Genomic DNA, 16,474 nt, shown 5'->3' on the forward strand with positions numbered 1-16,474 from the left:
GGGAAGCTGTACATGCACCTTTGACCTTCTGAGTACTCTCATGTGTTAAAATTTCTTGCTATTTAAGTGAAATATTACAAATAATGAAATATTCTGAGTGGATTGAGTCTCCAAAACACATTTTATGAGAAAATTTCCTTGAAATAGGACTTTACCCTGAATATTAGTTGACAGAACAAGCCATACTTAGAGTTTTGGGGAGCTTTTTCTCCTTATTTCTTATATTCTGCTATACTAGAAAATTTTTCCTAAGAAATACTTTAAAAACTTTATAGTTTTAAGTAAATGAAATTATTTTTAAAGCAGTAACAACAAATTATTCACCAAAAGAGAAGCTTTTTATGTCCCTCTCTGGAACACGGCGTAAATTTAAGTTTTACGTAAGGACTTATTGAAACCTCCTTGGAGACAGTAAACTTTTATACGGATAGTTCATTCAGCTTGAATACTTCAATTAATCATTTATTATAACATTTCTATCATAAATGAGTGAAAGTTACCCCCAAAATTTTATTTATTGGCCTAAAAAGTAGAAATTTTGAGGAAATGAGAGGTATAAATGGACCAAATGAGACCTTATAAGGAAGACAAAGAGGTCCATTAGTAGTATTTATCATCCTAAAGTCATCTTTTGTATCATATTCAACTGTTTGTAGGCAGATGAGATAAATATTTGATCATTTATTGGTCCACACTATATTCTATCATGATGCGGCTTGGTTTGGATTTTTCGAAGAAATTTTGCTCGAAACACTGTAGATGTCGTCTTACATTATACTAGATTTTTCTCAAACTATTGAACTGATTATGACAAAACTTGACAGGAATGCTTGAAATAACCAGTATTACAAAGGAAAAAAGTCACATTCAGTTTATTTAACAAAAAAGTCTTCTTTAGGTGTAATCATAGTACGTCACATCCGGTTGCATACAAAAATAGGTCGAAAAAAAATATTCCCTTGAATTTGACAGTTGTAGGTAATTAATCCTACATTTCATTCCAGTAAAACATTTCTGGGTCATAAACATATATGTAGACCATAGTAAAAAAAAATGCAGACCATTTGAAGTGTTGTTGTCAATTTTGAGTATTATTTAAGTGTTGCATTCATTTGCATTATTTGACAACCCGGCATACCCAGGTATCCACTTCATGGACTCTACCAAAAGGATTCATAAAGGCGTTGGTTCACCAGAAGGAGTTTAAAATTGATAAAAATCGAAAGGGAGCTCACATCAATAGATATAAAACAATTCACCAAAGTTTCATGCAAATTTGTTAAAGTGTTTTTGAGTTATTGTCCGACATGTTGACGACGGACAGACAACGGTATACCATAATACGTCCCATAAACGGGGGTATAAAAATTTGCAGAATGTAGAAATATTGAATCATAGAACTTAGAAGTATAGGGAGATAGATCATTGCACTTTTTGTGTGATGGCTTAAAAATCGTGTGGATTTATTGGATTAACACTGCTATTGACCAAAGTGGTCAACAAAATGGCGGAAAATAATATTGATCAATCGACGTCCGAAAGGAACAATTTTGCCGAAATGGTGAAACGTCGTACAAAAGAAATTTATAAAATTAAATCAGGAAAGGTTTCTGAAACGACGGGAAACCACGATACTGATATTAACACTAGAAGTGTAATGAATAGAAGTTCAGATGCAATGCGCATGTCCGCGGGAAGTGGTATACTGCGCATGTCCGGGAACCCGGAAAGTGAAAGTGAAACTAACGGGAGTGAAAATAATAACAGTCCAACAATGAAAGACATGATGGACAAGTTTTCTAGCATGGAAAAATCTCAAACAGAGATTATGGCTAATTTAGCCGTGAACATTCTGCAATTGCAAGACAAAGTCAGTGGCAAAGAGTTGAATAAAGTTAAAACTCATCCACAAAAAGAGTCCGATAGGACAGTAACTGTCAGTGCTAGTGACATTCCTGAATTATCAGACATATCAGATGACGATATGGAGTCTGAGGAGGAACAAGATGACCAAGATGTTGGTTGTTCTTTAGACCAAATGCTAGATGAGGTAGACGAAGACTTCTTTCTAGAGTTAGAGAAAGAATATGAAGAGGACAAAAAGTTTGGTCCTGAGATAGACAGTGCTATGGCAAAACTTGCTGAAACAGCTATTGAGAAACCGTTAAAAGACGAGGAGTATCAAAAGTTAACAGACAAATATTTGGTGCCAGAAAATTGTAAAAAGATAAAGGTACCTCTGGTAAACAGAGAACTATGGAAGGTGCTAAAAACCAAGCGAGAAGGAGATGTGGCAATGCAAAAGGTGACTCAGACATGTAGTTCAGCATTAGTCATGGTACTCAAAGCTTTGAACATTATTAAGACCAAAGGGGACATGAGTGAAACGAAACCCATATTCAAAGATTTGTTTAAAGTTCTAACTCATGGGATCTGTACGGCAAACAGGAAAAGAAAGCAGATGATAAGGCCTATAGTCCCAGGAAAATACAGGAAATTGTGTGAAGTAGACACACCTGTTACAGAATTTTTATTCGGTGACAACCTGGATGAAAAAGTAGACAAACTGGACAAAGATGACAAAAGGTCAGACAAGTTATCTATGGAATCAGGAGGTGTTTTTTTAGGGAAAAGAAAGCACAATTGGTCAAAGGACAGTCATTGGGGTCCGGCAAAAGACAAAAACTGGCCAAAAGACAAATTCTGGCCAAAGGACAAATTCTGGGCAAAAAACAAAAAGAAACTAAAGAAACCAAAGACAATGCATTAAATGCATCTGTAAGTACTTGTATGTTCAAGTTATACAATACTCCAGATAATTTTATTGGAGGACAGATTTCAGTATTTATTCACAACTGGGATTTACTAACTTTGGATAAATGGATAAGAAATGTTTTAACTGGTTATACTATTGAATTAGACAATATACCATTTCAAATAACTATTCCTAAAACAATTGAATTTAACGAACACGAAAGTAATTTAATTCAGAAAGAAATTGAAAAGTTTTTAAGGAAAGAAATTATTGAAAAAGTGTCAAATACATGTAATGATACTCATGGATATTATTCTAACATTTTCATTAGACCAAAAAAGGACGGTAGTGTTAGAGTAATTTTAAATCTCAAATCATTCAATGATAATGTTGTCAAAAAACATTTCAAAATGGAAACTTTGCACACTGCTATTAACAACATTAAACTAAACCAATATATGGCTTCAGTTGACTTGAAAGATGCGTATTATAGTGTGCCGATACAAGAAAGTGATAAAAAATATTTAAGATTTAGATGGAAAAATGATCACTACCAATTCAAAGTACTTCCACAAGGGTTATCGAGCAGCCCAAGGGTTTTTACCAAATTGTTAAAACCTGTTTATAGAAAATTACGTGAAATGGGACACGTCAATGTGCCTTATATTGATGACAGTTTGTTATTGGGTGATACATATCATGAGTGTTTGAAAAATATTGAAGATACTGTTACTTTACTAGATGGATTAGGATTCACAATTCATCCTGAAAAATCAGTATTTTTACCTACTCAAGAAATTGTTTTTCTGGGGTTCATTATAAACACATTAAATATGACTTTACAGTTAACTTCTGAAAGGAAAAAGAGTTTAATAGAACAATCTAAACTGCTTCTCCATCAAAAGAAAGTAACAATCAGAGATTTAGCACGAGTAATAGGAAAAATGGTAGCTAGTGAACCAGGAGTGAAATATGCTCCATTGTATTTCAAGGATTTAGAACATTTTAAAGATAAGTCCTTGAAAGGTAATCAAGGCAATTTTGATGCAATTATTGATTTGGATATTAGAAGTAAGGAATTACTTCATTGGTGGATTGATAATATTATGTTCAGTTACAAGTCAATGACTATTTCACAACCTTCAGTAATTTTTTATAGTGATGCTAGTAAGACTGGATGGGGTGGTTTTAATAAAACCTACCAATTGACTGATAATGGGTTTTGGACTCGTGATGAAATATTGGAACATATCAATTTTTTAGAATTGAAAGCAGCTTTATTAACATTGCAATCATTAGGACATATGTTTCATGATACACATATACGTTTGTATGTTGATAACACAGTGGCAGTATCTTATATACACAATTTTGGGGGACGTATACCTTCTTTACATAAACTTACTAAAGAGATTTGGCACTGGTGTGTTGATAGGAATATTTGGCTAAGCGTTGCACATATTCCAGGGAAAGACAATGTTACAGCTGACAAATTGTCTAGAAAACTTAATGAGGATATGGAATGGATGTTAAAACCAGAGGTTTTTGAGATAGTTGAACAAGTGTTTGGCAAAATAACAGTTGACTTGTTTGCATCTGGCATTAATAAACAAAAACAACGGTATGTGTCTTTTTTGCCAGATTTGAATGCAATGGCTATTGATGCTTTTACTTTTTCATGGACGAGTTCTGATGTTTTTTATATTTTTCCTCCTTTCAGTCTTCTGGGAAAAGTGCTGCAGAAGTTAATTACAGACAAAGTCAACAAAGCATTGATTGTAGCACCAATTTGGACAACTCAAGTATGGTTTCCAATTCTTCTACAACAGACTTGTCAACAACCATACTTACTACCACAAAAAAGTTTAGTACTTCCAGGAAATCTACAAAAACTACATCCAGTGAAAAATCTTCAACTTGGGATTTTTTGTGTGTCAGGGAACATCTCAAAAGTAAAGGAGTTTCAAGCAATGTTGCCGACATCATTCTACAATCATGGAGATCTAGTACATCACAACAATATAAATCATATCTCAAGAAATGGAAATTATTTTCAAGTGAAAGGGAAATCAATTTGTTTGATCCCCCTACCGAAGTATTACTTGAGTTCTTAAATTCTTTATTTGAACAGAATGTAGGTTATAGTGGTATAAACACTGCTAAATCAGCTATTTCAGCATTGTGTAGTTTAGTTAGTGATAGAAATATTGGTAAAGAAACTTTAGTTAAAAGGTTTATGAAAGGTGTTTTCACTAAAAAACCTAGTTTACCAAAATATAGTAAAATTTGGGATGTTAACAAAGTATTAACATATTTTGATAAAATACCGGACAATGAACAGTTGTCTTTATAAGAGTTATCACAAAAACTAGCTATGTTGTTTATGTTATTGAGTGGACAAAGATGTCAAACTGTATATAAATTAGAATTAGATAATGTTCAAATTGAAGGAAACTCAATGGTTGCTTATGTTAGTGAATTGTTAAAACAAACTAAACCTGGAGTACATATGAAACCTTTAGTATTTGATAGATATATTATCAATGAAAAATTGTGTATTTTGAGAACTTATGAGGAGTATGTAAGAAAAACAGAAACTCTTCGGAACAAAGAACAAAAAGTGTTTATTTCTACTGTTAAACCTTACAAACCTGTCACCAAAAGTACTATTGCTAGATGGGTAAAAATTGTGATGAAAAGTTCTGGAATAAACATTGAATGTTTTGGTCCACATAGCTGTCGTTCAGCATCAACCTCAGCTGCATTAGGTCAAGGACTTAAATTAGACACTATTATGAAAAGTGCAGGGTGGAAATCAGCAAAAACTTTTCAAAAATTTTATAATAAAACAATTATTACTGACAATGAAAGTAATTTAGCTCAAAAGATTTTACCATCAAGTAGCTAAATGTAAAATGTTTTGTTTTTATGATATATGTTATGATCATGATGATGGACATTAATGTACAAATGTATATATGTTTATTAAAAGATATAATTACTTGAAATATTTGGTAATAACATGGCCTAAAGAAGGTTTTTCAACAATTCAACGTGGATTGATGATCTAGTTGTGCTCTAAAATCTCATGGGAAATCGTCTATATCACCAGTTTAATAAAATGTTTCAATTAATCGAAACATTTGAAGATTAATTATAATTTTATTAAACTGGTGATATAGATTTCACATGCCCACCACTTGGGAATTTCTTGTGAAATTGTACCCACCCTAAAATACAACTAGATCCTCAAGCTCTGAAGTATGACCTTGGACAGCGCCACCTGGCTGTCCTCTCATGTGAAATCTATATCACCAGTTTAATAAAATTATAATTAATCTTCAAATGTTTCGATTAATTGAAACATTTGTTTTTTAATCAAAAGTGGATATAAAGCACTACAAGACTCGCACAAAGTAATGTCTATAGATCTATAGGTGATTTCTGATAGTCATTGAATCAAACCTATAATTAAATGTAACTCTCTGGAAAAAGAATAAATGACCTTATAACAGAGGTGACCTTTGAAATGAGGTCCAAAATGCACAGGTATTACTACAGCAGGCAGAGAATCAGTTGTCCTGACAGACAGGTATTACTACAGCAGGCAGAGAATCAGGTGTCCTGACAGACAGGTATTACTACAGCAGGCAGAGAATCTGGTGTCCTGCAGACAGGTATTTCTACAGCAGGCAGAGAATCAGGTGTCCTGACAGACAGATATTACTACAGCAGGCAGAGAATCAGGTGTCCTGGCACACAGCTATTACTACAGCAGGCAGAAAATCAGGTGTCTTGACACACAGGTATTACTACAGCAGGCAGAGAATCAGGTGTTCTGACACACAGGTATTACTACAGCAGACAGAGAATCAGATGTCCTGACACACAGGTATTACTACAGCAGGCAGAGAATCAGGTGTCCTGACACACAGGTATTACTACAGCAGACAGAGAATCAGGTGTCCTGACAGACAGGTATTACTACAGCAGGTAGAGAATCAGGTGTCATGACAGACAGGTATTACTACAGCAGGTAGAGAATCAGGTGTCCTGACAGACAGGTTTTTGTTTAAGTGAGGTGACCTTTATAGCAGGTTTAACTGTACACTATGTGTACATAATGAGCATTTAAGGATTGAGTTTACATATTGTCCCAGAAGACTAATGTTTATGTGATGCAGTTTCAAACTAGGCATTAATATAGTACCTCTAAATTTTAGTTTTTATGTTGTTGAGTTGCTGTCTTATTGGTATATTACCCTATTGTACAATCTTCTTTTAATACATAACTCATAAAGCAAATTACATTTACCTTTTTCATGTCATTTGCATCCAACACATTGAGTCCCTCATTTACATATCTTTTAATTTCAGCCTTCATATGAGATGCTTTGGATCCATTAAGCGAAGAAATTATATGATTGTTTTGCATGTAGTTGACTTTTTGATCAGACAAGGTGTTTTTTCCATTCCACAATATTATCAATAGCATTAGAAGTTTAAACAATATTTCATCATACAGATCTTCAATATTTTCAGATTCCAGTAATTGAACCCTTTTCATAATTTCCTCCAGCAAATCTGACAGCTGCAAACACTAAGGACAACCACTTTTAACAATGTTGATGATCACAGCATTCATTTTTAAAATGAAGATCTTTGTCATTCAGGGAGAAGGTACATCATGCAATGGTCTTTGATATCAGTCTTCTCTTCAATGTGTATCTAAAGAAAATAAAACATTTGGCAATTTTAAATCTGCTGTTTTGAATCCTTAATTTTAGAAAAAGAGTGACTGCAAAAAATAGTGTTTTCATATAATCTGATGAGAAAAGTATACTTTCATATTGTAGGGGGTCTCTGACTTCTTTATAAAATTTCCTTCATGTCAGATGATTACATTTTAACAGCCTTTTCAAACTGTTTTGTTTTAGAGTTTTTTTGTGGGGTTCATAGTGCTAAATTTATAGTGTTCTATGAACTGTTGTCTGTTCATCTTTTTCATATTGCAATACATACTGTGTTATCTGTCTTTTTTCAAACTATGATATTGATAGCTGTTTTGTTTATACCTTTTTATACAGGGAATGTGAATTCAGGACTTTTTTTTCACTTGTGCATTGAAGATATATATCATTTCAAATAATAATAAAAAATGAGGGGCTGATGGGTAAACTTTTTTAATTCATTGTTTAAGATAATTCCAGAAGATAACCATCCTGAACCAAAAGTCTTAATTGTAAACTGCAATTATCCTTAACAATTCTTCAAGGCATACTTTCAATAAAAGGAGAATGTGTACATGAGATACAGATGCCCCTGCTTGTTAATAAATGGCAAATTCAGCAAATTTTTCATTTATAAAGGGACATAACTCAAGAACAATGAAAGTGAAATCACTAATATTTAAACTTGATCTGTGTTTGTGATAAAAAGCACTGTGTGTTAGTTTCATAACATTTGGTTGAGGCAAACTAAAGTTATATATAGTCCTGAAATGGCAAATTCAGCAATTTTTCCATTTCTAAAGGGACATAAACTGAAAAACGGTGAAAAATGTGCCACTCAAATTCAAACTTGATCTGTGTTTGGTGATAATAAGCATTATGTATAAGTTCCATAGCATTTGGTTGAGGCAAACTAAAGTTAGGGAATGGAAACCAATTTAGGAACGTACAGATGGACAGGAGTAAAACTGAATGTCCTTGTTGCCTAGGGTGCATAAAAAATGTCTAGATAGTGGGTTAATGATGATGTTTTATTGTTATGAATATCAAAAGAGACAAGAGGTGAATTATGTGTTTACCTTAAAATCATGCTTTAAGTACTGCTTGCATTCAGAAAGATCTTTTATCATTTGGTCCATTTCTTCTTTAAATAGATGAAGCTGATTTACAACCCAAAGTAGGTCCTCAAACGCTCAACCGCCCTCTACCACAAAATAGTCTAAACCTTCCATGGATTTCTGTACTGATGCTGGACAGACTTGCATTATTCTGTACATAGTACTGTAACCTGTAAAACATTATATATTTTCGAATAAGTCAAATTAAATGTACTGTGAAGGGAACAAAACCAGTAGATAAATCTAATAAAATGTACATATATATTTATCAAAAACTAGTTAAAACACTGTCCTTTAGCATCCTTTTTTCAGGATAGGTTGGGGGCCTCGGTGGCCGATTGGTTTGAGTAGTCAAACTACTGTATCATTAGCCAGTCAACACTGAGGTTGTGAGTTCGAATCCCACAAGTGGCAGGTGCACTCGACATATGATTTTCATTGGATTTATTGAAAGATATATGTAAACAGTTTCAGAAAAGGTATTACTTGAAGTGATTGAAATTCTTCTTTTGGTCAAATTTTGGGGAAATATGTGACATCTTTTCCCCCCTTTTTGCTATATTTTATAACAAAAAAATGCAGATTGTTGCCATGGATACACCAAGGAGAAATTATATTTTACCATTTCATATACTGGATATGAAATCTATGGAAGATTCTGATTACATACATATGCACATATATGGCACAAACAGTAAGCTTAATATTGCAAGAAGGCAATGAAAAGGGGATGGTAAAATTTATGAGGGAAAATTTTAATATTTTTTCCTAACTGTTTATTGCTACCTTATGGCATACTTACCAAGCTCAGAATTGTACAATTTAAGACTTTTCATACCACAAATCTATTGATATTTAGATTCTAAATCAACTTCTGATGGGATTAAGTGTTTAAGAATGACAATACATGTCAATTTTATTGTTTACAGTCCTTAGCAACCAAAATTAGACATTTTGACACAAGGCTTATAATTGTACTCTATTTGCTTAACCCTTGCTTCTGAAGGATTGCGCAGTATGTAGTAGCCTAAGTATTGAATGTTTTGTATTTTTTCTTGCGAATATATCAAATTATTATTTTTATCAAGATTTCATGTTACATTTTGACATATATTAAATGTATAGTTGATTCAGCTGTAAGAAATTGATTCCCCATTACCAAGTGTTTTAATCAAGTCTTTGGTATACATTAAACATAAAGATTCACATTTTCATGCTTGAAATTGTTAAATTTTGTACAATTTTGCATCATCAGAGGTTTTATAAAGATTTTCAACATTAAAAAACTGACAAAAGAGGTAAAGTTTTTAAGATTTTGCCAAAAATTGAGGTAGAAACAAGATTTTACACTTTGACTTGGCACCTTTCTTTAAATCAGTTTTTGTCGCGTTTCAGTGTCAACTGCTAACCTTCATAAAATATTCATTACTCAACCAATTTTCAAAAATAAAAGGCCATTTTACTCGTTTTAGCTAGCAGAATTTGAAAAAAATATTTACTATTGAGGTAGCAATACACAGTTAGGAGTTTGGTTTCGCATTTTGGCCCCGGTGGATTTTTCAAATATGAAAGTTATTGTGTAATAAAATTCATTTTTAGACAGCTGAGTACTAATTTAGCCTTCAAAGGTGGTTTATAAGAACATCAAGGTTATTTTTTACATGTTTTATGGGCTATTTTCTGTTTGACTCTCCGTATTTTCATAGCTAGACCGGTCATCGGTCCAGAAATTAATGTAATGTTTACAAACATTTTTTTTCTACACGAAGTTTTTGACGCAGTTTTACAAAAAAAATGAGACGAAAGACATATGATTTTCATTGGATTTATTGAAAGATATATGTAAACAGTTTCAGAAAAGGTATTACTTGAAGTGATTGAAATTCTACTTTTGGTCAAATTTTGGGGAAATATGTGACATCTTTTCCCCCCTTTTTGCTATATTTTATAACAAAAAAATGCAGATTGTTGCCATGGATACACCAAGGAGAAATTATATTTTACCATTTCATATACTGGATATGAAATCTATGGAAGATTCTGATTACATACATATGCACATATATGACACAAACAGTAAGCTTAATATTGCAAGAAGGCAATGAAAAGGGATGGTAAAATTTATGAGGGAAAATTTTAATATTTTTTCCTAACTGTTTATTGCTACCTTATAAAAAAAGCTAACTATGTCCCAAAATGCTGAAATTAAATAAAGTGTCTACGAAGTTACTAACTGCCAGAGTAGCTGCAACCATAAAATATTTCTATGTACAAACCTCTCGTGGGTTTGCTTAGCAGTTAAGCTGAAATCTATTAAATCGTCTAAATCGAACTGTATGGAAAATTTTCCCTGTACATGTTCAAGGAATTTGCTTAAGTCGAATTGTGATAGCACAAAATCAGTCTCAACGTCAATAAACCCCTTTTTGATACAGGATGGAGAATGAAAACAATATTGTGTCACGTGATCAATGCTTGGGTCTACTCGAATATCACATAAATAAAAACAAATTGATTTCAAAAATAAATGGATAAAAAATTTTAAACGAGACAAAATCATTTGCATACGTAGTTGAATTTTCATATGTCTTCAATCTACTATTCATATTTTCGTTGTTCATTTTGTTTCCTTTTTATTTTTGTCGAGGGGGTATGCGCCGGGAAAAGGGCAAAATGACCCCCAAAATGAAGGAAGGAGGAGGAAAACATATTTCTTTGTTTGGCTTTGTTTGTATTTATGCTTTTTTCTTGGTGTGGAGGGGTATATATAAATTCACGGGCGTATGGAAAGGGGACCATACCCGCATTACACACAAACGTGAGGGGCAAAACTATAAGAATCCCCCTTCAACCTTTGGCAATTTATTCGAATGTTACTTCTTGGAACCGGAAATGATTACTTCTGTCAAGTACAACTTCGTAACTAAACGACAACAAACTGCGTACCTGGCTATTTTTCACAGGTGATTAAATAACCATGTGCATTCAGGGTATTCAATGGGTTAAAAGGAAATAGGTACGGAAATAAAATATACTGTGTATTGACACTGGTATTGACTTGTAAATCTTTTATTTCTGTTTGGCTATTTTGCCTAAATGATATTTAAACAATGGACATGGACACAATCACCTTTCGTAAACAGTTAAATGGACTGACCAGAGTAGACATGGAAGAGTACTTTGACGATGTTGAAGTTGAGAATTTATACCATTGGATAGATAGAATACCACTCTCACGGCCAAAGAAAAACGTTGTCAAAGATTTCTCCGATGGAGGTGAGAAAATTTATAGAAACAAATGCAAAAGGTTTTTGGAAACAAATTTAAATAATTCTATCTTGTACATATATGCTTTTTTTTCAAATTGTTAGAGAAAAGCATGTTTATGTTCCGGACCATATGAGTATTTGGACTATACACGCATGGTCATGACCATATGAGTATTATACTCGTTTGGTTATTAAAGGTCCGGACCATATGAGTATTTAGACCATATAGGTATTTTTTCGAATAAATTATTATTTTCTTCGCAACAAACACTAGCTATCATTAGTCTTATTTATATCTATACATACATGTACTTGTATTATTATGCTAAACATGATACAATGGAGTAAATATTAATCTAACAAGCATTTATCTCAAGTAAAGTCGTACACACTCATGTTAAAAAGACAGATAGAAAATTCTAAACCTGAAAAAAATAGAAGTTATCAGAAGGGATAGTGAAAAATCTTTAATCTGATGTTCATTGACATAACAATGACCAGAATAAGACAGCAAACAACAATCAACAAAAAGCTGCATAAAAAATGATTGGTCAATAAAAACCACGCTACATGTAACCATTTTAAAAACATGCTCTTGTGAAAGGGAACACAGTTTTCTGCTTCGCTAGCTAGTGACAGCCATGATTATGTTACCTTCTAATTACATGTATGCTAGATCAATTCAATTAATATGTGGTAACGGGTAAAAAAATATTCTGTTAAGTGTTTGGTACATCTAGAAAATTATCAACATGATCAATGGCTCAGATTGTTAGTATACATTTTATACAGTGAATATGTTATACACATGTACATGTGTACATGTATACAGTCATTACTCACTGGAAGAAATATTAAATAACTGGAAAACCTAAGATTTTATCTTCTAAAGTCCAGAAGTGTCCAGTAAAAAGTAGGGGAAAGCATACATTAGAAACAGGATGAAATGCAAATTTATAGTGACTTGTATAAGATTGAATGATGGAGCCACAAAATAGGTACATTTGTGTACCTTCATTAAACATGCCATGTAGCAACTTTTCTAAAACCTGTTACTTGTTAGGCATTATAGAATTCACTTCTTTTTGTCAAAGTTAAGTTGACCCATTAGATATACAAATGTATTTTAAATTGAATGATTATGCTCAAGGGTATGTTTCTAAGGATCAGTACTCGGTTTGTCAATTAAATTACAATAAATTTGGATTTAAATAATTTTTACTAGGCTGTTTTATGTTATTACTTTTATAAATCAAAATTTGACTTTTACTTGTTATTACATAAACTATGATTCATATTTTATATTTTGTTGACTTGAATATTCAATCAAAATAAATAACATGTAAATTGTATTTCAACTGTAAGAATAGCAGGTCTTATTTTCAAAAAGAGGATTAATGTTATTAAATTTATTGTTGTAGAGGATTGACATATTTGCTGATAAAAATTGTGAGGTATTAACTGTTGATTGGTATTCTATTGATGTCTTACTTAGCTATTTTGAATGGAATTGTTCTCGTTGAACTGTGTTAAATTGGGTTTTATTTTACTGACAGTCCATAAAGTAAACGATTAAATCCCCAAAGTTTAAATAGTTTGAAAAAAATTAAATTACTGGTGGTTATGTGCTAAGAAACCCAGAATTACAATTTAATTTGCAAATCAATAGTCTTTAAGCAGAAATGTATACATTTCATACATTTAAACCATTTATTATGTATACCTTTTTCAAATAAAATATCTTAATTATCAGACCTAGGTTGTAGGTATTATAATGTATTATTTGGAAATTCATATTTTGAGCTTAATCAATGGTTAGATATAGGATTTTTTTTCTCTGTTATTACTGCTAAGGCCAGGATAAGCAAAACTGAACTGAAATTTGATGTTTTAAATGTCTGGTATTGATATATTGGAGACAGAAGGATATGCATAGTTTGAAATTGTTAATGGAATCGTGTTTGGTTCAATCAATGATAAAAGCAATCATGAAAGTTATGAATTGACTTGTTTAAAAAGTAAACTTTATTTTTAACAGATCAGTTTAGAGAAGTGTAAATATGTACAAAATATCTACGTAAAGATATTTTGAAAATGAGGTAATTTTGCAAATCATCACTGGTTCCACCATTGTCCACTATCAGTTCATGTCCAATTTTTATGTTTTTCCTACAATATGCCAAGGCCAAGTTATGATCACAGAATGGTGTTTTATATAACTTTTTTTTTTGTCTGTACTTTTAAAGTTTATTTCCAATTTCTTTCATATTTTGATGAACCCCTTAATTATGTACATCATAGAGATAAGTATATTAATTTATCATCGCTTCCTTTCATGTTGTACATTGTGCACCTTCAATTGTATAGATTAATGTGTTATGTGCATATCATTAACCCAAATAATTCAGTCCCTCCCTGTAAATGATCTCTCCTAATTGTGAGGCACCAAATAACATGTTTTGTATTTCGTGGACTATCAGGTCGGATCAAGATTTTTTCAAAAATCATGAGGCGACATTGGGAAATTTTACTGAAAATCAAGGGCGACATAAACTTCTCCCTGGAACTTCTCTAGAGCGAAGTGGGGAGTCCTAGGGCGACATAGTTGCTCACTTCGCCTGGTGTGGTGACCCCTGGCCATTGTAGAGCAGCAGAATATGATGACTGAATTATTTGGGTTATATGTGCATCTACATGTAAAAAATGTACATCATATGTTTTACTTTGTATATATGTACAAGTCGTGGATCCTGAATTTAAAAGTGAATGGACTTTTGAGTTCTCTATTGATTTGGACATCTAAGCTATTCAATACTAAATCATTAAGTTAGCATAAACATATGAAATATCGTATTTTTCTTGCTCCAGTGTTTCCCCCTTCAAACTTAAATTCTACTACAAAAATGTAAAATGCTTATATAATTATACAATAGTGAACAGAAGATGTAAATTTCTTTACTACCACATCATGTATCCCAGGCAACATCTTACAGCATTGATAAGTGAACTAATTTTGCATAAAAGATTCATTTTGTAGATACATATTTGTAAATATGTATACTGCGTCAAATGTGAAAAAATTACTTGTATGAATAATTAAAACATTATCATGTGTTGCATGATCACCTAGGCCATAATAAAAAAATATTTGTGTTTTGGTTTTTTCCTTTCTATTCCTTGCACCAAGTAACCAAAAAATTATAATTAGAAATTTATATATGTTGTTCTCTTATGGTAACTGTTATCTATTTCTTGCATGAAGAGATATGTCTCGTATCACACTCTATGATACTGCAAAAGCGTTAATTTGATTGGCTTATCCAGAATCATGAAACGATATTACAGCATTGTCATTTGTAATTGATGACTTTCAAAGGTTAAGACAATGTACATTTTGTCAATGGCAACGGACATATGTGATTTCTTTGATAATATACAAAACTTTCACACTTTTCCCCTGAAAATCTTCTTTTTGTCAAATTTTATTACATTTTGAAGCGTACAAAAAGTTTTAAAATGTCTGATGTTAAAGTTTGATGCTGGACGTCATACTGGTATGTGCAAAAGACTAGATCAACGATCCACAGAATTTTTTATTTAAACAATGAGAGTGTTGACATCTCGTGAAAATTGGATATCTCTTGATATGAACTCTCATTATTAAATTCAAATAGTAATAATAAACTCACAAAATTTATTATTATATTGAAATTAAATAACTCAAGTTGATATAAAGGGTATCCTATTCTCACTCATTATGAAACCTATAATTACCATTGTCCTCCCTAAATCTTACATGTATAGATTTTTGTTTGACCTGAGCTTATCTGGTTTGTGTTTTAACATCTTTGTTCCATGTTCCAGCTTATTTATCAAAAGCATAAAAGACCTTTCTTATTAAAACAATGAGAAAGGTCTTTTACGCTCAATGAAAACGATAAGAATAAATGGTACTCTGTTTGATGTTAGGCACCAACCATTTTATCATCTGAAGAGGAAGATGACATGATTTGATATAAACAAGTGAGAGATTTTTTTCATGATAGTGAAAAACTAATTTTGTTTGTCATATACTTCTAATAGGGTCCAGACCCTCAGCACATTTACAAAATGTACTAAATGGTCCAAAGTGATATTTTTTCAGTCAGCCAAGGAAAGTCACATTTTGGTCACTGTTATGTAAAAAAATTGACAGCTATATTTGGTTCAGAGGATCTTTCAAATTTTCCATCATATTTTTCCTAATATTAATCTTTCAGTACATGTAATAACACTTGGTTACATGGTCATCACACATAAAAAAAAATGTAATGATGTTTTTTTTCATAGAAGTTATGTTTCTGAAAAAGCAAGATTTTGTTAGTACATCTTCTGAAAGATATTTGTTTATTTGTTCCTAATTTTGTCATCAGTTGCTTTTGTTTTCTCCTGATGTGAAAAATTGTATAATACTTTTTTACAATTTAATTTGGTTGAGATATTGCAAATTTCTGTCAGAAAAATAATAATTGTGTTTATATCATCAGAAAAACAAGAATGTTTCACAACAAAAATATATGCAAATACAAAAAAATGTTACTGAATATACGTAAGACAATTTTT

General features: G+C 31.9%; 2 protein-coding genes across 8 annotated transcripts in view; both read left to right on the forward strand.

Annotated features, from left to right (window-relative positions):
* The first annotated feature begins 1,446 nt into the window (after positions 1 to 1,446).
* LOC127733145 (uncharacterized) lies at positions 1,447 to 5,763 on the forward strand. The gene is made up of 2 exons (XM_052242474.1): positions 1,447 to 2,778; positions 4,476 to 5,763. The coding sequence occupies exon 1, from the start codon at positions 1,505 to 1,507 to the stop codon at positions 2,768 to 2,770; it is 1,266 nt and encodes a 421-aa protein (XP_052098434.1). The 5' UTR covers positions 1,447 to 1,504; the 3' UTR covers positions 2,771 to 2,778; positions 4,476 to 5,763.
* A 5,774-nt stretch (positions 5,764 to 11,537) lies between these two features.
* Positions 11,538 to 16,474, forward strand: part of LOC127733163 (sperm flagellar protein 1-like) — a 56,280-nt gene continuing 51,343 nt past the window's right edge. For all 7 annotated transcript variants that reach the window (XM_052242508.1, XM_052242509.1, XM_052242507.1 and 4 more), the window contains exon 1: positions 11,538 to 11,879. In XM_052242508.1, coding sequence (XP_052098468.1) covers positions 11,714 to 11,879 — 166 coding nt within the window. In that variant the 5' untranslated portion in view covers positions 11,538 to 11,713. The remainder of the gene's footprint in view (positions 11,880 to 16,474) is intronic.

Source organism: Mytilus californianus, unplaced genomic scaffold, assembly GCF_021869535.1.
Source record: "Mytilus californianus isolate M0D057914Y unplaced genomic scaffold, xbMytCali1.0.p SCAF_3, whole genome shotgun sequence".
In the NCBI taxonomy this organism is placed as follows: Eukaryota; Metazoa; Mollusca; class Bivalvia; order Mytilida; family Mytilidae; genus Mytilus; species Mytilus californianus.

Excerpts from the sequence above, each read along its gene's own strand:
- LOC127733145 (XM_052242474.1), top strand. The coding sequence starts at position 1,505 with ATGGCGGAAAATAATATTGATCAATCGACGTCCGAAAGGAACAATTTT.